The following is a 25,181-nucleotide window of genomic DNA, read 5'->3' on the forward strand; positions in this document are numbered from 1 at the left end:
TTAAATAATAGTCTTAACTAATTTTAAATAAAAATGGTTAAATAATTTTTTTTAATAAATCCAACGCAATTAAGTATATGTATATTAACGCATTTACACTTAAAATACGCGTTGGGGGGGGGAGGGGATCCAAAAAAACGCCAAAATCACCTCACGTAATTAATGGACGCACCCGCAGAGATGCATAATTTTGGCGCATCGTGAGTATTATACCCAGGATATGGATTTACGGAGACCGGTAAGGCTTTAATGTGATTTTTTCCCGGAAGAAAATAAATATGCCAGAAACCAATTGTATCCTGAAGCGATGCATCCCGCTTCACGCTGATATCAATGACCGTTTTACGCGGGGCACGTACTTGCACAATCTGAAGTGTGTACGAAGGCGCAGGCGAAATTGCGTCGTGTAAAGCGCTGAATTGCTAGAACGCATGCGGGAATGCGTGGACGCGAGATGGCAAAATAGCCCCTGTTCTAACTTCGTTCATGCGTTCATCAATTCCACGCCATTTTATAAATTAATGCAGTTCTAACCTGCGCAATTCCGTGCCCCGTGTAAAACGGCCTTAAGCCAGAAGACGGGCAATGTAATACGCCTCCACGGCACGAGGGGATAGGACGTATGCCCTCCGCTTTCTGGTCCTAGAACAACACAGTTGCCGGAAAATAAATTAAGTAACGTGGGAGGTGAGTATTTCCGTCAGAGCTGTGGAGGAAACGCCATTCTCTTGGGATGATTACACGGGAACCCTGGCGGTTTTTAGACGCTTTGGGAGTCTCAGGCGTCATGGGGATGCAGTTCGCGGAAATCTTGGGATGGCTGAACTGCTGTGTCATGTCAAGTACGAAATAGTCTCACTCATAATCACACAAACGAAAGATGATGCCTCAGGTGAAACAAAAAAAAATAATGCGCAACCGGCCAAGTTGGGAAGGACCTCAGAACATAGCACTATGTTAAAATTCATGGCGGGGTTGCTTTATATACTTAAGGGGAGGCTTTTTTAACAAAATAGTCAAGTCCTACCCTATGGATTCGTTGAGGCATGTAGCAAAATTATTTTTTACCAGAAAACTTGCTTTCATGACCCAATAACTGTAAAGGCCAAATTTATATATACAAAACGCGACCGTAAATTAAATTGACGCCAATGACATTCTCGCAATGGAGGAGAAGACGTAAGAGTAATCCTAAGGTTATGTCCGGAATTCCCAAAGATATTATTTTCAGTCAATAGGGAGTCCTTTTATTGCTTTGAAAAAACGCCATTATTAACAACGGTGGCATTGGAAATTTGCAGTTGAATACCTTATTTTACGTAGCCAAGATTCTTGGTACATATATACATATTCACTATATAGTGAAGATAACTTTGCCGCATTTCGAAACGCCCCAAAATATACGGTTTAAGCAAATAGAAGCAAAAATCATTATGAACACACAGGGATGACTTTGAAAAACAAAAGAAATAATTCATAAAACCAAGGCAAGTGCGCATTATATGAATACAAGTAAATAGCTAAAACCCACAATTATCTAGACATAGTAATAAGTTTCTACTAGTGGAATGTGTGACTCCTTGCGCTAATCTTTGAACTGTACTCGCAACGCCAATGCTGAAATGTTATCCACCATTTACCGTCAGGTCACCTTCTTCTGCAAATCCCTCACATTTAAAACTTTAAGATGTAGCCAATATTAAAAAGAATACTCAGAAGCCTAGTCCCTAACTTTTATAAGACAAATCAGCATATAGAAAACAATAGGGTAGTTTCCTATATCAAAGAAAACGAAATGCATTGATTGCGATTCCTTACCCACCATTAGTGTATTCATAATATGCAAATTATTTGGTTTTAGAAATCCCAGTTTAGACGAATGGCAACGGTCAATTTTAACCTCATTTGAAAAAGGCCAGATTGGCGCCAATGCGATTCCACTCCACGTGACGTCACAGGGACCTAGTTTCTATACGGGAAGATAGGAGTTTTACATTGTCTGAGATTACCAATGCATGCATGAGGCACAGAGCTCAGGGAAACATATCTTAATAATCACCTATTAAAAATACCCAAGTTCGGAAAGTTTCCTTCGTTTGATAGGGGAATAATAATCCTTATTTAAGCCAAGCGCTACCTGCTAGCAGGGTACTCAGCTACCTGCTAGCAGCCTGCGTCGTATCGACGCTCAAGCCTCGCCCCAAGTTCACCTCACAAGGCGGTAGGGGGAACCAGAAATACGTCACACGGACTTTTCCCATCATTCCTACTTAGCCGTCACGTTTTCGCGCGCTTGAAAATTTTCACTTTTTATTTAATCACGAAAAATAGACATGGTAATTTAAAAATCTAAAAGCGTGAAATGCGTACTCCAGGAGTAATAATCTTAATTCGATTTAGGCAATAAAAAATAATAGGAAACCACCCTTTTACAGCGCATATACAATGATTAGACTCTTAGAAATAAATACATAACGAATGAACGGCCTGAAAAAAAATTACCGGGAAAATATCCCGCGACAGATACCCGTTTCAAATACCATGATTTACCACATAATCACCATCACAAGTAATCATTCACTAGTGAATGATTACTTGCGATGGTGATTACGGAATGTCAGCTGACACCGCGGCTCCTAATTTTGAGTCTTTTTATTTGTAAAATACAAACCATTAGGTAGGGAAAAATGGGGTCAAGGACGCAGTAAATACATTCGAAAATATCGTTAAATTCAACATAAATGGAATCAGAATTATGCAATAATGAACTTATAACTTCCCCCTTGAAGTGCATATACACGCACGAACGACATATTTGCGGTGCGCAACCAACGACAGCCAAAAGAGTAAGGGAAACTACGAAAAAAAAATTTGAAAGAGAACGTAACTTACGGACACACGTGACGATCAATGGCATGTGTACGGGGTACAACCACAGCCACCTAGAGAGGTGGCTATGGTACAACACCCATCTGAATAATAAGAGGGAAAAATAACTCACATCGCACCGCGCATCGCAGCGCATGCGTGGGCGCGATGGAAGTCGTCGGCTGCCTTGTAATGACGCAGGACAGACCGAGGGACGTCAAGGGGACATAAGCTGAGTTGCGTTGTTTTGGTGTTCGGTGCAGAGAAGACAGTACTGTGACGGACAGCCACCGTCGTTAGAACATCGACATGGTGAAATGTAAGTTCTTTATGTTATTATATTTCAAAATCCACCATCTCATTCAATGCGAGATCTCGCGATTGACATAGGGACATGTGTTTTTGTGAAGTGACTTCACTTCCCCGACCTAGTGATACTTTTCTAGGAAGAATTGCAAGACATACATTGATTACTTCATGCCAGGCATTTCGCTGACACTTGGTGAAAAATATATTTTCTATCTTGACCATTGAAGTGGGCTTCGAAGAATACTACGCATTAAAAATGACACCTGCAACTTTTGATTTCAATTGTAAGTGTCGGCAGAGTATCTTCGGCCATAATTTCAACGAAAGAGAGTTTTAGTTGAAATCTATTACCACTAAGAAGCTCTACTTACGTAGAAGAGGGTTAAAGAATTATAAATGAGTATTCATACGTTAGAAACAGCTGTTTCGGAATTGTTATCATATTATACAGAATGAACCTTCAGAAAACGTTCGACATTATCCACGGGTGCATTTAGACTCATTCGCATATGTCTTATTGCCCCTACTAATATTTGATGGTAGCGATTCGCAAACGCAATAGCGTGATGGAAACTTCAGAAATTGAATTTTAATGTTGACGGAAACGCCAAACGAGTTGATGCAATTATGAATTCTTCCATGCTTCAAGATAACAATTCCCCCCCCCCCCCCCTAAAGAAAATCTAATGGACATCTTTCAGCTCACATTCCCTTATTCACGAGTCCCTGCGCGTGTATAAATAGGTACCGTAAAGTTGACGGCTGTGATGATGGGTGATAACCTTCACCTAGACAGCTGTTTTCCGGCCAAGGTTAGGTACTAGGTTTTTGCCCCATCCACATCTACTAAGCCTGAGATCTCATGATAAGTTCTATTCATGATTATCATTGGAATATGGACTGTTTTCAGATAAAGCCAAGAGAGATATTTCCCTTTGGCATTTATGGTTTGCTGCATTATTTCTAGATACTTGAAGTCCTCTAGGTGAAAACATTTTGCAATTGGAAATTTCAGCATCAAGCAATGGTCTTCAGCCCCTTCGCCGATTCGTGGCACATAGAGTTCAATCTTTGCATTTCCACCGTTAGGTTGTCTAGCCTATTGCAGGTCCTAAGGGATCTTACATTCCATATTTTTATCCTCATAAATTTATCACAGTTGACCAATGTATCATTTTGGGTAGTCTCTACCCAGAAATCGGAATGGGGACCTGTTACCTATTTTACCTGAAAGAATTCCATAATGTCTGATGTTTAAAAATTGGAGTACCTATTACCCCTCAGGATAATAATGTAATGGTTTCCCATTGCCTTCAACATGGCAGTAATACAGCCACATGAAGTAAATGTTACATTGCCAGCAGTGAAATGAGGGTCACTGTGCTGACTACTGTGGTCTCTGCCTTCACTCAACTGAAGAAGACCTGCTGTTGTCTCCTGCAGGTGATGGGAAGTATAATTGTTGGTGACCTCCCTTCGCCAAGTTCATAGGTTTCGTATTCATTTAAATGGCCTACCTTACCCAAGGATAAACCATTACCCTTCACATTGCCATTGCTTTTCGTCTGTGGCTGCTGATACATTGAGTAAATTCTCTTATATTACAGCAAGCCTATGTACCTAGATGTCGACCCACCATCCGCAACCCGGTGGATGCACTCAGTGGCTTAAAGCTCAGCTGCAAGAATAGGAATCATGCCCTTGCTAAATTTGGATAAAAAATAAGCCGTATGTCATGCTTATTTTGGTTTAAATAAGCATTCATAAGGCTTAATTCGGTTTCATTCTGTCTTACCTCTGGCTTAGTCAGTGTAGAGATAAGAATTGTGCTCTTCTTACATATCCCTTTGCAACAATTATAATTGCTTTATCTAATCTTATCTATCTTAATCTAGATCTTTTGATTGAATAATGAGAACATATCATATCTGGTTTAATGATATCATTAAATGTGTTATTGGGTTTTTGCAGTTGATTTTTACAAAGAAATGAGTGGCAGTTACATTTTTAATGTTAGGTTCACCGGACTAACATCATGTTTGCCTCACATTGCAAGCAGTGCAGATGTATGAAACTGCTTCTTGTACAGTTACAGAATAATAATTTTAGAATCCAAATATATTTCCAGATACCTATTCTAATCCCTGTATGCTAAAAACAATAAATATTTTTGCCTTTGTCAGTGTAGTCATGAAATTTTTGTTTTACGATATGAGTTTGAATCTTTGAGTAGGTCTCAGTATATTAGTGTAAGAGGTCTAAAAAATTTCATGTATCACTCGAATCTGGTGTTTTGTGATTGAGTTAAATCTATGAATCTTTGCATAAGAAGTGTATACAATTCAACCCAACTCCTAGATAAAGTAAGAAGACAATACAAGTTAATTTGAATTCTCATGACCTTGAGTTAAACGCTGTAATTCCTGGTGTATTGTATAAAGACAATTTTTGTCTGATATCCTTATTTTTAGGAAAATCTGGGTTTAGAGCTTATGAAAAGGATACTAATTTTTTTTTGGAAAATGTATTCCTGCTTACAGTGCTGGAGTACTGATGTTATTAACTGAACTAAATTTGGTGGTTTCTGATGATACGTACTTGTATAATTTGATGAACATTTTGGATGGATAAAATTTTTAATGTCTTTTTCCCCAGAATTTTTATTAAAACATGGCCATATTTCAATGGTTAATGTCATTTTCTGGAGATGACGGGTGTGTTATCTGAAGATGACGTTAACTATCTGGTTAACGTCATCTTAAGATGGTTGTGTTTTAATAAAAATTCTGTGTAAATACAAATTTTAAATTTTATTCATCCTAAATTAACTAAATTTAGCAAAGAGCCTAGAACAGTGCATACTGAATTCATTTGAAATGGTTGTGGAAAATTTGTCTACGAGTTGGTGGATTAGTAAAATGGGAATCAAAATCAGTTGTTACATTTTCCCGTTGTAAAGTTGATTTTCTTCCTTTGGCTCATTTAGTGGTGGAGAATGATTATGAATGGATTCCAGCCGGTGAGGGAGAAATACCCTCTGGAGCATTTGTGGGTGGAGAAGACCATAACGGAGACCTCTTCATTGGCAGAGTTGATCATAATAATGATCTGCTACCTGGAAAAATAAATCAAGAGTATAAGTTATGCTACATTGGGTGGGGAGGACTGGAACATGAAAAAAGCAAATACCAGGTAATGGCCATAACTTCATTTGCATATTTTATCTTTTTTTTATGAAGTATGTACATACTCAAGCATTACAAATTGTGATCACTTTCATCATTACGGAGAGAAAATTTCCTTAGTTAAACATGAGCATGTTTTTTGTGAATATTAGGCTTTCTGGGTGCAAAGAATATTTTCCATAATAACTTTATGAAATAGATAATTGTAATCATTCCACATTGGCATTGCCTATGGTGGCCATATTTATTCAATGAATAAAATTTATTTTATGTAGGTAAAGTTCAAGTATAAATATGTACTATCAGAGATATTATCTTCTTGTCTAATTAATCGTATTTAATTAAAATATGAACTAAACAGTCAGTTTTAGGTGATTTTAAATAACTTATTATCCTCCCGATTATAGGTGCTCTGTGGCAAAGGATTTGAGTGGGTTTCATCCTCGGGAAACAATGTTCCTGCTGGAGCAGTACCTGGTGGATTCAGCAAAGGTGAAGTGTTGTACATTGGCAGAGCACCTCACATGGGAACGCTACCAATTGGAAGGGTAAATATATAAACTTGCTGTAAAAAATAGTGCTATCCTAAGAGTCTATGGTTTTAACACCCACTTAGTGGCAGATTCAGAGAGGGGCTTTAGCCCCCAAACTCTCCCCCTCTTGGGTATCCAATGGGGAATTCCACTGAAAATGGATGATTATGCAATAAAAAAATATCCTACACACTGAAAATTACAGTGAAAGCAGTTCTTCTATTACCTGCATATTATCAGTAAAATTCCACTTTGAAAATTTTATAGTAATCTTGCACTCCAAACGACCCATCGCCATGTTTGCTGAAGTCAGAGTCCAGTAAACAATACGTTTAAGTGGTGCCAGTAGACTGTCTATCACAGTTTTAGAAAAACAAATGCATCTCTCTGCACTTTTTTCTCAGTACAATGTATTTTTTTCATAGCAATACATATTAATTTCACCATAAGTCATGTGAAAGATTTACACTGAATAATTGACAGTTTTAAAGAATGTATACATACTGGAAGATGCAGCACAGTCTTCACAAATAGCGCTTATTACTTTTTCATCCTCCTCGTCTACGACAATTTCCACAGTATGAGGTTATTGTTCTCACTTTACGTTCTGGTGCTACCTTAGCCCCAACAGTACAAACTCTCAAATTTATTATCATTTGGACATATCCAACTGCTGAATCACCGTATGTCTCTCTTCCAGACCTTAGTAATGCTGAGTAAATCTGCGTAAAATATGTTCTGTTGTATTACTCCAAAACATTAACTTCATGTATTCCAATATGAAACCCATTACATATTAAAAGCAATGAGTAAATAACAGTAGTAAAATGAGATACAAACCAAGCTCTAGATTACTAGCGAACGAAATACAGTAGAAGATCGATAATCCGGAAATCTATTTAACGGAATGATCTAAACAACGGAAGGTTTTCCCGGAGTTTTTCAAAATTTCTATTTTTTAAGTTGCATCGCCGAAAATATGGCTATCTAAGTGGTTAAATCGCCGTCTCAGAGCCTGGCTGTCTTCTCGCTAATCCCAAGAGATATAGTCAACTAATTTGCCGTTATTTTCTGTAAAATATTTCATTTCGTGATCCGGGATCCCTAGATGTAGTGATTTCGCGCAAAAGATTTCACGGAATCAACGTACCATGTATATTCCTCGAACTTTCCGGACTTCAGTAGAGGGATGAAAGTGGATTGAAGTTTACATTGTGCGCGCCGCACGCCCAAAATTACTTCAAATTAATCCGAGGAGATTTGCAGTTAAAATAAAACTGTAAGGAACATGAATGATAACTGCTTATTTTCTTACGATTGCCTTCTTTTTCACTCAATGAGCTCCGACCGTCAGGAAGAGGAATTCTATCGACGTCTTTAATCTGCATGCGCTCATTTTGCAGCAGTGAGAATCAACGTATTGCTTAAAACACATTTTTTCAGCTGGCATATTCCCTGGTGAAAGCACTATTTTCCGATCAGAAATTTGCCTTTTTTGAAAATCTACGAGCGAAATTACCAGTTGCTTCAATCGCGGGAGCCCTTTAGTAGTTTTAATATTGGATATGGCAATCCCTTTTCACAAGTAGATGTTCTCAAAACATATTTAACCCTTCCTAATGACCCGCGGTTGAACCTGAGATTGCGATAATTAAATCCAAGAGAAAAATGAAAGGCCACCATGCATTGCATTCTCGAGTTGGTCGTTGGGCGGGCGACCCCCGCCGCGAGGCCCTAAGACTCTCCCTATGAGTCATGCGGACTGGTCGAAAACGTCGACTGCACCACTCCACCCTTCTCCCAAAGACATTGTATTCGCCGCAGGTCAAAAATGACTCACAATGTCCCAATGACACGCCTTGTCGGTCACGTGAAATAGTTCTCGCAACATAATGTAACTCCGTGGGTCTCGTTGTCAGTTCTTTTCAGCTTCAGTAACAAGGCGTTTGCCATCAGATAGCGTTGTGCAGTTTGTGTCGTTAAGTGAATAACCCTGCAATAGATTGATTTTCATCTCTATTGGTCATGGAAGCAGCGATCGGATCCAAGAGAAAGAGGAAAACTCTCTCCCTTCAACAAAAAGTGGAGTTATTGAAAAAATTGGATCGAGGTGTTAGTGTGTTAAAGCTTCGTGAGGAGTATGGTGTCGGGCAATCGACCATTTATGACATTAAGGGACAGAGAGAAAAACTTTTGCAGTTCGTTTCGGAGTCTGACTCGTTGGCCGGAATTTCCAAAAGAAGAAATATACGGGGGCCGAGTAACAATGAAGTGGATAAGGTGGTATACGAATGGTTCCGGCAGCGACGAAGTGAAGGAGTTCCAATTTCCGGAGGAATAATAATGGAAAAAGCTAAATATTTCCACAAGGAATTACAAATCACGTCACCGTGCGAATATACGACAGGGTGGCTACAAAAATTTAAACAGCGCCATGGCATTCGATATCTGAAGGTTACCGGAGAAAAACTGTCAGCAGATCACGATGCTGCGGAAGATTACGTCAATGAGCTGGCAAAGTTGGTGGATGAACATAATCTTTCACCGGATCAGATTTACAACATGGACGAGACTGGATTGTTCTGGCGCTGTCTTCCCCGAAATACGTTCGTTTGCCGCGATGAAAAGACTGCGAGCGGAGCGAAAGAATCAATGGAAAGGGTCACCATCGCAGCCTGTTCCAATGCTGCCGGGAGCCATAAATGCAAGCTCATGGTCATCGGTAAAAGTGCAAAACCACGCGTATTTAAGGGTATACACCAGTTTCCTGTGATTTACAGAGCCAATAAGCGAGCTTGGATTACGCAAGAATTATTTAAGGAATGGTTTCATACTAACTTTGTCAAAGAGGTCCGAAAAAATTTCAAGGCTCTTGGACTGCCTGAAAATGCAAAAATTTTATTGCTCATGTTGCTTAAAAATGTTGCTCATCCTCCAGCAGAAACTCTCGTCGAGGAGAATGTTATAGTGTCTTTTTTGCCGCCGAACTGTACTGCTCTAATCCAGCCACTTGATCAGGGGATAATAAATAGCCTTAAGTGTCACTATCGAAGTGAAGTTATGAAAAATATCATCAACCGTGACACTGCTTTCTCCTATGAAGAATTTAAGAAGGAATTTACCCTTAAAAATGCAGTATGGTGTATTGCCGAAGCGTGGGATAAGGTTACTCCCCAGGTTTTGAAAAGATGTTGGAGTAATTTGCTGCCGGATTTTCAAAACCGCTGTGAGGAAACTGACGACATACCAGAATTTGATGGCTTCCAGGGTCCGTCGAATGATCCCGTTTCTCATTTTATAAATTTTGTGAAAGAGCTGGATGCCGACATAAGTGATGAAGATCTAAAAGAATGGAATGCCTGCGACAATAATGCCCCAGTGTACCAAAGCTTGACCGATGGAGAGATAATGGATGCAGTCACGGGTTCGACAGTTGATGAAGACGTGACCGACAGTGACTGCAGCTCTGATGAGGAGAAAATTACTACGTCGGACGCAATCACTTATGCAGAAAAACTCATAAAGTACTTGGAGCAGAGGCCCTCTTCACACCTTTTTTTAATCACAGATGGCAAATAGATATCCAAGATTCTCACCATAATATATATTCAATAAATATCCAAGATTCTCACGCCTTTCATCATGAATTTTATTGAGTTTTTCTTGATCCCTTACTCAGCAATACATCATTTCTGTTGATGCCAATGCACGTTCCGGAAAAAAATATTTTCCGTATTGCAGTGTAGCCTGCATCCAGGGAACAGATCTATTTACCGGAAATATCTTTAATCCGGAAAGGGTCTGGTCCCACGCATTCCGGATTATCGATCTTCTACTGTAGTTGATTTAATTTATGTTACATTTCAATTTTGTGGGTTCTCAACTCCGCGATAAGAAATCTTCATTGCTGGAGAAGAAATCAGCAACCATGAATCCACCTTCAGAATGTTCCCAGAATGCGCCTTTACGAAGTCGGATTCAGCCATCGCACAATATGTACACCGTAAAATCTTTAAAAGCATTCCAACCTTTTTTTTACATACCCTTCATTTTATGATTCAATATCGTCGTAGCTGTTTGTTATGGTCATTACTGTTTGTTATTGCCATGGAGCAAATCTGATTACTCTCATTCTGACGTCACAGGGTGTTTTTGTAGTGCGAAAGAATTTAGTAATTTTCTCAAACTTTGAAGTTCTGTAGCAACAAGATTATTGAGAATTATGAAGTCATATTTTGCATCCATTAATAACTTTAATTTTTTATGCATGTAAAAAAATAACTATTTTAATTTTATGAGAGCACTCCATTTACACTTAATAAAATACACCCATGTCTCGTATAGCGCAAGGGATGCGTTCCTTGGGGTCTTTGCGCTATACGAATTTGCGTTATACGAGAGCGTTTTAGCATTGGGATGATAGGGATGCGTTCCTGGTAGCATAGGTCTTGGGTATTGAATTTCCTCTAAAACATCTATATTCCCATAAAAAGCCTTAGAAAACATTATTTATATAAATGTTTATAGTTTAAATCATCTTTAAAGATAGTATGCACGCATTCAAAGACTTTTAATCACGTTAAAAAAAATTCTTACGTGCTTTTGAGATTCCCTCCTGTCGTGTGGGTGGGCTAACATCTGCTATCTCAGGGGATCGTAATGCGTTGCCGGCAGTTGACGATTTTTCAAACTAGTCTAAAAACAACTATTGTGTCACCCAGGCCCTTTTGTCGCTCATCGAAATGACAGGAAAATGCTACTTTAAATGCCATTTCATAGCTAGCGGAGTTTAAGAATGATAAATCATTTTAATTTGAAGTCCTTCGAGTCATTAGCAGCTACGAGAAACAGTCTTTAAATGCCTTGAAACCTGACCCAGGTTTTCCTTCCCTGAAAATGAATGAACGAGAATGCATACTTTTCCAAAAGAATATCGTCTCGTCAACACTAAAAACTAGTTGAGGGGAAAAGGAGCCACTTTCAATCACAGCTTGGAGTTCATTAGAAAATGCTGTGGTGGCTGCGCTATCAACACTTGCAGATTCACCTTATTTCGCCGCACTGAAAATACCTGCTTGCTGTTTAAATTCTGGAACCAACCGGAGCTTTCACTAAATATCTCGGAGCGATTATCACTCTCGTCTTTTTGTACTGATTCACCATGAGCTTTCCGTATGTGTAGACCGCTCGGTTGAAGTTGGTGCGGCTGAGGTCACTGATGTTTTAACTTCGTCTTTATTCAGAATAAGGCATCGTGAGTTTAAACTTCCGCGCAATATCGCTTTGACGCTCTCCATTTTCAAAGCAATTGACCTCTTTCAAATCCTCTTCTAGGTTTATGGTTTTTCTTGATTTTTCTACACGCATTCCTATTCTTTGCCATATTCTCTAGGTTTTTACTCTGTATGGCTCTAGCTAAATCACCTTCTACTGCTGAACTGTATTCCTGAGACGCAGAAGGCCTACGACTGCGGGGAGGGAACGAAGCCATTGTGTTTGAGACACTATAGCGGACCCTTTTATGTGTTGATGCTATTCATGCGCAACTCGGCCACCGCTCCATTTCTCCCTTGTGAATACCGATGACCTTGAAGGCTTTAGCGTAGACCCTCTACCTGGAAGTCAATCGCCCGATAACCTATGACGGCAAAAATACGTCTCAAACCGTATTGCTGAAAAAAAAACTCATTTCCACTAGCCCCACGCTTAATTAATGATCTAAATTATTTATTCTCGTTCTGTTAAGGAGACGAGATAAATTACTTCGGTAGGCCGGCTATCTGGACCCAATGACGAGTAATACTTTTGGCCATTGCACAGCAATGGATTTCGATTAACATGTAAACAAAAAAGAAGATTTGAGGCAAGAAATAACATTAATGTGCGTAAATTGATAGAAATTTCGTGTGTACTTGGCGCAAGTTCACGTTTTATCACGAGAGCGTTTAAGATTTTTGATTAGGCTACACTGCGTTGCAATGTCTCCCCGAGGAACGAATTTGCGCTATATCGAAATTGCGCTAATCGAAATTGCGCTATACAAGACATGGGTGTAGTAATTTTTTTCTGCCCCCAGGACAACCACGTAACTCCCTAACCACCTTGTCCCTACCCTGAACCCTGCACTGCACTCACTTGTAATCACTTTTTGTACTTAATCCTCTGTCTCTAATTCCTAGTCTATTAATTATCTCCAATTTTTTAGTCCTCAAAGTTCCCATATGAGGCTTCAGTTTCTTTAAATCCAACATAAGATCAAGTCATAAGTATCTGGATTTGAGCATTAAAGAATATTTTCTTCCTCCAGTGCCCTTTAATTCCTGTTTCCTTGCTGGCCTATTACCTGGAGTGGTGCTTTCATCTAGAAATGATAAAGCATGCTGTTATACTAGTATGGAAAACTTTCTAGCTAAAAATAAATTATATTTATAGCCTGATCACCAAGGACTTCTCTTCTCAGGTTCAGCCAAGCCATGGAGTGTGCTACATTTCTTATGGTGGGAATGAATTCAGCTATCCTGACTATGAAATTCTTGTCCATAAGTCCTCTTAAAAGTATCCGGAGATTGAGCCCCTAAGAACTCCTCCTCTTCGATTGGATCCAATGAATTCGATGAATCTGGAGTGTTCTCTCATCATAGTTTATTTATGTAAAATAATCAGATTGTTACAAGACAACATTAATATGCATTTTATAAGTGCTTTATCTTTATAATCAAAAAGTGCAGCTGTGGGGGTTGCACATGGCGATTTTGGTTCCATGAGCAATGAATGGTACATATATTGGTTTAAGCAGCTGGAAAACAAACCACGTCAAGTGGAAAACTTAACATAATTTTGGTCAATGCTGCTGAAATTACTATGGATACTATGTAGTATGCCACTGGCATAAACCTCTATTCCAGTATGAACAGAATTTGCACACTAATTTAGCATGGCACATGGATGTCTTTGTAAGAGAGCTGCTCAGCAAAGTAGGTAGTCAAATCTTCCCTACCATACCAGAGTTCTCTGACTGGCTGTGTTTTTATTGAATCTCATTAATTTCAAAGTATTTATATAGTCGATATGAATGTTTTGACAATAAATATTTTAGCAGAGTATTTTCTATATATGTAGTGATGTCATCCAGAGAGTAAAGATGTGGTAAAGCTCTATTTGGTAAATATAGCAATTGTGATAATTTATCTGTGAGATTCAAAAGATTTTGAAATTATATGTCCTTATCTTGGACTGTAAGTGTGTGTGTGTATAAATAAATATGAATGATTGGCAAAACTTGTTTTATTTGGATTTTGGACATTACAGAGGCATAATTCATATTTGCATTTCAGATTACACCCAGAGTTTTGGAGTGTAAAGGAGAATCACCAGTCAGGTCTCAATTCTAGTTTATATGTGATATGTCATATTTTGATTGGTTAGAGGATGTTTCTACTCTTGTAATATTGTTACCCATTAGTTCTCAATTTGATGTTTTAGCTTTTTAAATTTCAATGGGCCACCATGCAAGCTCTTCATTCCCGCAGGCATTCAATAACTGAAGGAATGAATCATTGAAAGTAATGGGGTGAAGTAATATTGTTATGCTGTGGGTTTTCATCAAAGAAGAGGATATGGCAGATGCTTTATTGAGATAAGTCAAAGTGCATAGAGGAGAGGGGAAATAAGTATAAGTCCATCAAATGCATATAATAATTGAGAGAAAGCGTTAGATGGGTGGATAGCTCTGAGACTGGGGAAGGTGCAGCATTATTAAATATAGCCTTCAATGAGAAACTAGCAGTAAAAATTGAATCAATAAGAAAGGACAGTGCATACGCATGGGTAAAGCAAGAGTCGGCCCATAGCAAAAGACATTCATCGACCAGAGTGAGAGACTAAGCTATACTTTTTCATTTTACTTCTAAGGTGTGCAAGGTGAGGAAATTATAGTGATAAAGGCATAGTAATTTAAATCTTTGCAATTATGTACATGTTGAGTGCAACTGTGCTTGAGAAAATTGCACTTCTACCACATGCGGGCTCTAGAGTTAGGTGCCTCTGACGATGAAATTGAGTCCAAATGGTGCCAGCAATGCTAACTCAGCTGAAGACCTGTACCTCCCAGAACATACTTGGTACTAGAATAATACTTAATATATTTTATCTCAGTTTTGCAATTCTTTATCTTTGGAACTGAATTTAGTAGAACTCAATTAAAAACTTCATGAGTGACCAATAAACATGATAGATCATTGGCGTGGACGCATGCACATGCCACATGTTACAAAAAATGTCCCTAGATGCCCCATCAAATTTTTAGTGTCAGTCCACATGTCTCATCAAGTCCTGCTGAACAATATTTTCAAAATATTTTTCTACGTTTTTATCAGCTCCTATCACTTTGCCTAAAGGTGAGTCCTTATAAGAGAAAATAAACCCAGAGAATGGAAGATGATGAGGATTTATGATTTGATGTGATATGCAGTAGATGCATATGTTTATAGTATGAACCATAGGCGGATCCAGGGGGGGGGCACGGGGGCACGTGCCCCCCCCAGACCCTTAAAAATATGATAGATTTTTAATACGGTCCCATTATAATTTCGTTCGTTTTGTATAACAAGGTATCCTTGTGCCCCCCCCTGAACAAAATCCTGGATACGGTCTTGCTTGTGCCCCTCCCAGAAAGAAATCCTGGATCCGCCCCTGGTATGAACTACGAGTTACAGCTTCCAAGTGTGGGTATAATTGAGGATGTGACAAGTGAGCCTTAGGAAAATTTGGTGCTCCACAAGGCAGGTAAGAAGGGAGAGAAGATGAGGGAAATAAAGGGTACTGGATACACGTCATAATGGACCCTGGAGATACTGCAATCAGTTATAGACAGACTTATGTAAACTGAGCCGGGAGATCATGAATGAGATGAAAAGAATAGAACCGGAGGAGGGAATACCAAAAATTGTGGGTAACTATGGTTCTGAATATTTACCCAAACCTTCCAATGATCCATTATCCCTTAAGTACAAACATTGAACCATAGGAAAGTGTGATGTAGTATGTTGAATTATAAATAAGATAAAATAATAGATTAGGTTGATAAAGCATTTAGCGACACATTTTTAGTGATTTCAAAATAAAATAGGGCATAGTTTTTCATTAAGAGCCTCTCATAATCAGAACGGTAGGGTGTAGCCACTTGACTACGGTGGGCGGAAATGGGTTAAGTAAGATACACTAGTATCAACCATTCTAGGATATACATCTGTATGATGAAGGGCCAAAAATTATGCTTCCCATCACCCATTGGAGAGGGCAGCAGCTCTTCTTCATATGATTGAAGGTGGATACCACAGTGGTCGGATCAGCAACGTTCACATTACTGCCAACGTGTAAACTTTACCTAAACGGCTGTAGTACTGCAAAAAGGAAGGCAATGGGAAATCACCACATTATGATTCCAAAGAGTCACAGCTACCCACTCATCTCTTATGAATTAGACGTGGTGGAATTCTCTCAAACTGATAGATACAGTAGAGGTACAGGTTTACATGCCAACAATGGGCAATGAAGATAAAGAGGTAGAAGACATACATATGAGGATGTCATAAAATAATCAAACGGGTAAGATGGGAAGAGATGTAATCTAAGTGATTGTAATTCCGTCATTTGAGAAGGTCAAGATGAAAAAATAGCCGAAGAATATGAATTAGGTAAACAAAATGAAAGAGAAGAATAATTACCGGAATTCTGCACCAAAATACAATATAATGGTTGCCACATATCATTTGAAAATCATAACCAAAGAAAATTCGCTTGGAAAATGCCTCAAGAGGTGAGAATATTACAATTAGACGATATCTTAGCAAAATTGAGATTTTGAAACCTGGTGAAAGACAGGAGATATTGGCAGGATCTATAATTTAGAGATAATGAGAAATTCAAGAAACTGAAGAGAGAACTGTGAAGAATGAATGGTGTACAAATTGAAGGAGGCCCAACATCAGGTAGCATTTTAGGAAGCAGGACAGAGAAACATAAAAGAGGGTGTTACGAGAAATCAGTGGAAGACAGCTTGAAAGACATTATATATAGACCACTGGAGGCTGCAAAAGAAGTTTTTGGGAGGAGAAAAGGCATCAAGAAAAATCCATTGATCAATTATGAAGTCTTACAACTCATTAAAGAAAGAAGAAAGCACAGGAATACTATAACCAAAGAAGGGCAACAACTTAACCACAAGAAAATAAGTAGCAAAGTGAGAAAATTACGAGAAATATGGATAAAGAATGTCTGCAAAGATGTAAAGAACAACCTCCCAGGTGTAAAAATAACAGCTGCTTGTAGTATGGTGAAGAAACACTTCAAAGTGCACGGTACAAGATTCAATATCATTGAGGGCTAGAACAGAGATCTCCTGATTGAAAATGAAGACAAATTGAAGAGATGGAAGTACATTGTAGGTACCTCAAAGACTTTTATAACAGAAATAATCTTGCACTGCCAATTATTTAAGAGGAAAGTAAAGTTAAAAGGGTGATATGGGAGCTTCAATTGTTAAATCCAAAATTGAAGCCACAACGAAGAATCCACAGATGAATGAAGCATCTGGAATCAACGATATTCCAGCAGAACTTATTAAAACTGCAAGGGGGTAGGATATTAACTCAGCTCTACAAAACGATCTGCAAGATGTACACAATAAGAAACATACCAAGGACTTCAAGAAGAACATAATCATCCCCAATCCCAAAATGAAGAGAGCAGAGAAAAGACTCAGGCATCAACGTATTCACAAGAATAATATAAAGGAGAATTGAATAAAAGTAGATCAGTTTTAAGATGAAGACCAATTTCGATTTCGAAAAAAGGGCACCATTGAAGCCATATTGGACAGGCTGCTTGCAAAGGAGAGAATGGAGAAGAAAAAACATGCGTGTAATGCATTTGTGGACTTTCATAATCTGAATTGGAATGCAAAGCTTGTGATCCTAAAAGACATTAAAGTGTTCTCGGCGGCCGGAAATTATCCACAAGTTATACAAAAACCAAGCAGTAATGATTAAATCTGTACCCAGCTATGAAGATTTAAGAATCAGGAAAGGAGTGAGAAAATGGTGGGCCCTGTCCCTTATACTTTTCAATGTTTTCATTGAGAAAGCTATCAATGAAATCATGTGTATTAGGGTGCTTAGTTTTGCCACCTTCTCCCTGGAGTGTAATGTAATATCTGAACAAAGTTGTACAACCATATCATGGAAGAAGGTATCCTAATTATGATTTTGTTTTAAATTGGTCGATATTTTGTCAGAATTAAAATGGTAATTTTTTTTCGGAGCCAGCTACTGCTGGGAGGTTACCCCATAGGCCAGATGATTACCCCTCCCATCAACAGCGTAGCCAGTATTTTGAAATGGGGGCGAATTCACCGGAGATTTCAGGGTCCTCCTAGGGTTTGCGGAAAACACCCCGGAGCAAAGGGGTCTCAAGGATTTTTGATGTTTAAACCATGATTTTTAGAACTCAAAAACAGTAATTTTGTAGGAATATTCATAAATATAACGTATTTTTTATTTATTTAGGCCATCTTCCACACTTTTCACGCCTCTTTTTAAGGCTGGGTGGTTTGTAACCCGGAAAACGCCCTCCCCTTGGCTACACCACTGAACCCCCCCTTTTTCCCATCCTGTATCCGCCGCTGACATTACCCATATATGCTTATAGCACCGTACCCCGCAATATCCTCGTCTGAGAACAACCCATAACACAAACTCGCTTTATATCTCAATTACTGCAGTAAATAATCTGATAGTGGCTCGTCGATGCCCGGCAGATAATTGTCGAAATAAGGAAGTCAGGCACTTAATTCCGTCATGGATCAAAAATCTAAAGTAATATGAAAATAAGTGAAAATTGGTCACTAAAATATAAAAATATCAGCACAAAGAAGCCATACACTCGAGATGCATCAACAGATATTATAACGCTGAGGCAACTGGGTAAAAAACCAGTGGCTATAAGCAAGGCGTTAGAAAGAAACAAAAAGACAGCCCCGGAGCAGATGAAATATTTTTGGGCAGGCTCAAGTTTTTTGAATCGTCTCAGCAAAGAAGTTGACGAAATCTGATTGAACCGAGGAAATTCCAATCAAGGCTATATATATCAGAACTGGAGCACTTAAAAGCTTTCACGAAAAACATTATGAGCGTCAAAACCATATGATTGATAAGCTGTACAGCTTATGTGTAGCAGGGCGGATAAGGTGTACAGCAACATGTGTAGTAGGGCGGATCGGAAAAATCGATTTTTTTCAAATCCATCTGGCCCAATGAAAAAAAGTTGTGGGACCGATCAAAAATAAGGCCTGAAAATTTTGAGACCTCTAGGTGAACCCCTGACCCTCGCTCAAATGCAATTTAGGGGGGGAGGGTCAAGATTCGAAAAATGTAATATTTTATGGTCATTTCCTATAGATTTTGACGAGTTACTGTACTTTAGGACCAAATTTCATGCATTTTGACGTATCTGCCACCGTTTAGCCACAAAATGCCTAATTTGAGTCCGCGTCCGCGAATAAAATATTCCAACGCCCACGCAGCGTCGCGGATACAAGAGCCGCAGGCCGATCCCCTCCCCTCCCCGCTCGCTTCTACCCCTCCCACGCTTCCAATACAGCAAAATTCATTCCGCGTATGCTGCTAGGAGGTCGTTTATCTTTGATAATATAAATAGGAAGATGGTAGAAGGTAATAAAGGAAGCTTAGTGAGACGACTTGTCCCTTATTAGGCTATTAGGTTAAACAAATCGATGTTACCAACTTTTAGAGAAGTGATGGAATAGTTTTAGATCCGAGAACGCAGGAAAGGAGCCTACGGTCCATGAAAAGGCCTCTCGAGTGGCTATAAAGGTGTGCGAACTATGGTGACGCTTCCCTTCCATTATGTGTGTGACTAAATGGATTTAGCGATGCAACAGGAAGTACTAAAACTTACGGAAAATGGGAATAGGCCAAAAGTAGGGTTTTAGCTGAAGTACAAAACTCAAGCACTATTGACAGAACATTTGAAATTATGCGATATTTTTGCGAGTAAGTGCAATAAGGAGCATAATGTTCTACCCAATGAAGAAGTATGTTGAGAGACCAGCGGACGAAACTTAAGATGATGCCAGCTGGATTGAGTCCTAAAGAAACTCGACAACTGAGGAAAAAAAAGAGAATCGTCGGAGAGCGTTGAGTCGACATCGTCAATTCTTGTATGGGAAAATAGTATCAAAAATTTTCTTCATCAATTCATCCGAAGAAAATTAAACTTAAGAGAAATCGTCCGATTTTTTTCTCTACGTTCCTCATCAAATAAAAATTCAGGACTAAACTCAAACGGGAACTTCTGCGTGGAAAATGCGTCTGCCAAATGTCATATGTCATAGGTATATGCAAGAACCAAGAAACAGCAATGATCGTCCCCGCAACTTTAGTTGATGCAAAAATCATAACTTCGTAAGAAACATCCAAGGTAGTTTGCAAGAATTACTTACGTAGACAGAAAAAGATGCTAGTTATTGTGAGTACGAAAAGAGAGGTATCAAAGGGTGTCATCAAAGGAATACATTTTTATGGAGTGAAAGACTATACTTTAGTCTGATGAAAAAAAGCAAGAGCAATCCAAGTTTAAAGGGGAATGTGTGATGTTAGTTGAAGAAACAGGGTCCCACTTTTGGGTTTGCCTCCCCCGTCGGAGGATTAGCAAAAGTTATAAAATCTGCGTGCTTGCAAAAAAAAAATGCTTGTAGCATAGGGATGATGCCTCCTTTTTGGGCGGTATTCACCATCGCATTCAAATCCTTTTTATTTTTGAGTATCTAATTTTCACTCGGAAAGGAATCGAGAATCGCAGATTTTATAACTCTGATCTAAATATAATAGCCTCGGATCTAAAACTATTCCATCACTTCTCTAAAAGTTGGTAACATCGATTTGTTTAACCTAATAGCCTAATAAGGGACAAGTCGTCTCACTAAGCTTCCTTTATTACCTTCTACCATCTTCCTATTTATATTATCAAAGATAAACGACCTCCTAGCAGCATACGCGGAATGAATTTTGCTGTATTGGAAGCGTGGGAGGGGTAGAAGCGAGCGGGGAGGGGAGGGGATCGGCCTGCGGCTCTTGTATCCGCGACGCTACGTGGGCGTTGGAATATTTTATTCGCGGACGCGGACTCAAATTAGGCATTTTGTGGCTAAACGGTGGCAGATACGTCAAAATGCATGAAATTTTGGTCCTAAAGGACAGTAACTCGTCAAAATCTATAGGAAATGACCATAAAATATTACATTTTTCGAATCTTGACCCTCCCCCCCTAAATTGCATTTGAGCGAGGGTCAGGGGTTCACCTAGAGGTCTCAAATTTTTCAGGCCTTATTTTTGATCGGTCCCACAACTTTTTTTCATTGGGCCAGATGGATTTGAAAAAAATCGATTTTTCCGATCCGCCCTACTGTGTAGTCCTCCATGTCTTACTACACAATACCAATAATTTTTTTCGTCCCAATAAATATCTTCTCTCTCCCTCCTATTTATATAGTCAATATAATAGGTTCTATTGTGCACGGTCTTAAAAAAATAACTTTATTCCGGACCTCGCCATTGAATTTTCAAAAAAGAGCGGGAAAATTCTTGTAAGAGCGCCAGCGCCAGTGGAAGGCTAATTCTAAGACATGGCGGAATTGAGAGGTATAAATCACAGAGTATAGCATGCAGTACTGTGTACTTTATATTGTAAAATTAAAGTGTATCGTACTGTTTGTGTGAGAGATTGTGTGACAGTCTTCAATTCCATTTCTCCTTCTGTGTGCGTCCAATTCTTCCTCGAACGCGGCACCTGCGCCAAGAGCCATCTCTTGGCTAACTTATTGGCCTACATCTGGGGGGAATTGGTCGCATAAACGCCCTACCGAAATCGCTCGGTGGTCTGAGCATCTACCCAGAAAGCAGAAGGTCCGTGGTTCAATTCCCGGTCAAGGTGAAAATTGTCCCTGTGTTTTCGTCCATCATTCCATATCCACGCCACCGCAGTTCCATCATCTCGTGTTTATGTTCCTGTCTCTTTGTTTCAACTTCTATCTATAATTATGTTTATTTATGGTTTGTTTAGGGTTTTTTACATGTTTATTTAGGATTCCATCGACCTCTTCGAAAGTTCAGGGGCTATCACTTCCATCCTGCACCTCTCCTCATTGTTCATGTTAGCATCAATTGAGTATTAGGTTGACGAAAGAAGTTCAGAAATTTCTCGATTACTTCTTCTCTCCCATTCTCCGTACTGCCGCATAAATAACACGAACTCAGGCTAGAGCGGGGCCGCAGGGCGTCACGCGCGTATTACTCAGGCATGGATTCGTAATGCAGCTCGGGAGCATTACGTCACCTCCTCAATGGGAGGTTACCCACTCAGTGTGTACCTACTACACATTGGGCAATCATGTTATTCCATTGGAATCCAAATAATTCAACGGCTTGCCCACAATGACTAACTACGCGATACAAGTAAGTTGAGTAAATGCATCCCACATGACCAATGTTCTTTGAACTCTTTACGCTAACATCAGGTTGGATGGCAGCAAGATCAGCGCCAACGTGAGACATCATTTATCAGATAATTTCGTTTCCCGAGAATTTTTCTCGCCGGAATTCTTCAATCAACACTAACCCTGTTCACGCTACTTACACGTTAACGAAGGAAACAATTCATCAGTGTACTATGTTCGCAAGAGAGGATCAGTGGCGTAGCCAGGGGGGGAGTCCAGGGGGTCCGGACCCCCCCCTCACTCCCCCTCCCCGAAATATAAAATCACAATTATTTTCCGTAATAAAAGAAAACAAATTATTGAAAAATCATGAATTTACAAAGTATTTTTTTTAACAAATAAAATTTTTTCGATTGTGAAAAGTGTTCAAATTAGTTTAAAACCCATTACTTAGTACCCTATTTTTCAAAAATTTTGCCCCCTGGTTTTGGACCCCCTACCCCCGAACGAAAATCCTGGCTAAGCCACTGGCGAGGATGAAAGAATCCTCTTCACTTACTAAGCCCGCATTGACTCAGATGGTGCATAGAGTAAAAGCAAGGTGCCAACTTTGAGGAAATACATAGAGTTAATTGTCCTGGCCGAATATTTTTTTTAGTACATAGTAATTTCCCTTCCTTGTGTAATGAGCTAGCTACATTAAAAAGTGTAATATTCGGAGGTGTTCCCCCATGCTGACAATGAGGCATATGAAATGACCTTTTTTTAATGGCATTGCTACTGCCATTCGTAAAGCCTCGATGATAGAATTCTTGCGATTGAAAATCTACAGAAATATAACGATTAGTGTATTTGGATGTGTATATTAACTTTTAAAAATCTGGGTTACTTCTCTAATACAAGAATTCGTAAACTGAAATTTATCTCCTTCGACTTAAAAAGTCAATTAAGAATTTTTTCTCTCACTATAATTATTTATGTATTTTACGAAATATTTCTGCACTTTACAGTAGGAATAAATTCATACAGCCGACCAGGTAATATCACTTCTTCCATTTAACTCCACGGAAGGACTCCACTGAATAAGCGTATTGCGAATTATGTCCTCCAGGACCCGTCAAATGCGTCATGCAACCACTGAAAAAGCAATCACTGTCATTATTGAGGTCATAGAAAAAGAGCGGTATTGGAATCGGTGGGTTTCGAGAAATCGGTTCCTCGATTCAACCAATGTGAATCATGGTTACGTTCAGCTCGATCATGCTAATTTTTAATGCTCCTTCGTCATTATTCCGAAGAACGATGCACGCATATAAATGGCACATACTTAAATGGCATCGACCACTGGCTGCAGTCACATACATGCTACATTGGCAGGAGCTAACAAACACACCACAGTGGAGCCCGCAAAACAGCTGAGTTTTTTTAATGAAGTATTATGCAGTCCCTCGATGAAGTTCAGGGCATGGAAGACGGGGAGAGGAAACTTCCAGAGGAGATACGGAAGAGACCGGGAGAATGAATATAGCGAGTAATTAACCGGATGAGGAAATGCTAAAAATTATATTAAAGGAACGAATGTTCGGTTAGCGGGGAATGGGGAGGAATAGGATATTTATGAATGGTTTGAAAGGGATCAGGCCTTATTGAAGAACATAGGGAAGGGAAGTCCACATTGGGAGAGGAGACAGAGCGACATAATTATCTTTACTCATCACGCTCGCAAGGCTACGAAAGAAATAAGTCATATAAAACGACGGTCCAATGTAAATTCCCCAGCCGATATGAAACAAAATACGCTGCACATCTATGACTCTTCAAAAGGCCACCCTAAATAATTTCAACTATGAAAATGTGTCTTTTTTTTTAATTCCCCACTCTTTTTTGAGAGAGTCAATGCTTTCAAGTCGTCAAAGCAGAATCAACAGAGCTCTATGAACGAACGGGCTACTCAAGCATTAAAGTAAAATTAGTAGCTAGGTGAATTGTTTTAAGTCACGCGTTTATTAGTGAATGGATAAAACGACCTTAAATTAAATATGACTCTGAGATGACTCCATCCCGTTATAAATAAAATAAGAAGAATAAATAAAGTAAGAAGAGCGTGGTTATAAGGTGTAACAATAAGAGATTGCAAAATAACGTCTCAATGAGCAAAATGTGTGACTTTATCATGTTTTTTATAATGAGATTCGCGAGCAATATCTTCTACGTAAACGAATATCAACTTCCTCCGAAGTATTTCTAGGGATCGCAAAACAATATTAATTGAGGATGAAAATTGAAGATGGCGTCTGAGATACATAACTGCCCCAACGCTTCTCCCAAAGAGAATGAGAAAGAAATAAGGCATTTTTAACAACGTAAAAATTCTAATTCCCCACGTTATATACGATTACTCGATTATATATTCGATTTCCAACACAATAATGTAGTCTGAACAAAATACGACGATGACGCTTTTTGTAAATGCGATGGTTATTTTATATAAAATCCTATAATTTAAAACTACTCTTAAGTTTTTCACTTGACTACTATTTATTTTTATCTAAACTTCCTCGAATATCTCCTCCCCAATACCCAATACGCAAGGATTAATTTCGATTTTTCAGAGAGTAAGGATACGGGGATAGGGGGTGCGTCACTGGTGAGAGTTATATTTCGAAGCACGGCTTTACGTATCTTCAATTCTTTATGGAATCGAACTTATGAGTACAGAAACCCTAATAGATTTTTTTGTGAAAACAAAATGCTATTTAAAAAAAAAGGCCTTAT

At 39.0% G+C, this 25,181-nt stretch overlaps 1 protein-coding gene across 1 annotated transcript; it reads left to right on the top strand.

The window, feature by feature from the left end:
- The first annotated feature begins 3,032 nt into the window (after nt 1–3,032).
- Nucleotides 3,033–14,173, top strand: LOC124157923. Its single transcript, XM_046533014.1, has 4 exons — nt 3,033–3,187; nt 6,164–6,369; nt 6,770–6,910; nt 13,356–14,173. Exons 1-4 carry the CDS (start codon nt 3,178–3,180, stop codon nt 13,446–13,448), a joined length of 450 nt encoding a protein of 149 aa, XP_046388970.1. The 5' UTR covers nt 3,033–3,177; the 3' UTR covers nt 13,449–14,173.
- The last annotated feature ends 11,008 nt before the right edge of the window (nt 14,174–25,181 follow it).

Source organism: Ischnura elegans, chromosome 1, assembly GCF_921293095.1.
Source record: "Ischnura elegans chromosome 1, ioIscEleg1.1, whole genome shotgun sequence".
Taxonomy (NCBI): domain Eukaryota; kingdom Metazoa; phylum Arthropoda; class Insecta; order Odonata; family Coenagrionidae; genus Ischnura; species Ischnura elegans.

What these genes read in the sequence shown, in the direction of transcription:
- LOC124157923 (XM_046533014.1), top strand. An exon ending in ATGAAAAAAGCAAATACCAG is followed by an intron (nt 6,370 to 6,769) that starts GTAATGGCCATA and finishes TCCCGATTATAG; the next exon opens with GTGCTCTGTGGCAAAGGATT. An exon ending in GAACGCTACCAATTGGAAGG is followed by an intron (nt 6,911 to 13,355) that starts GTAAATATATAA and finishes TTCTCTTCTCAG; the next exon opens with GTTCAGCCAAGCCATGGAGT.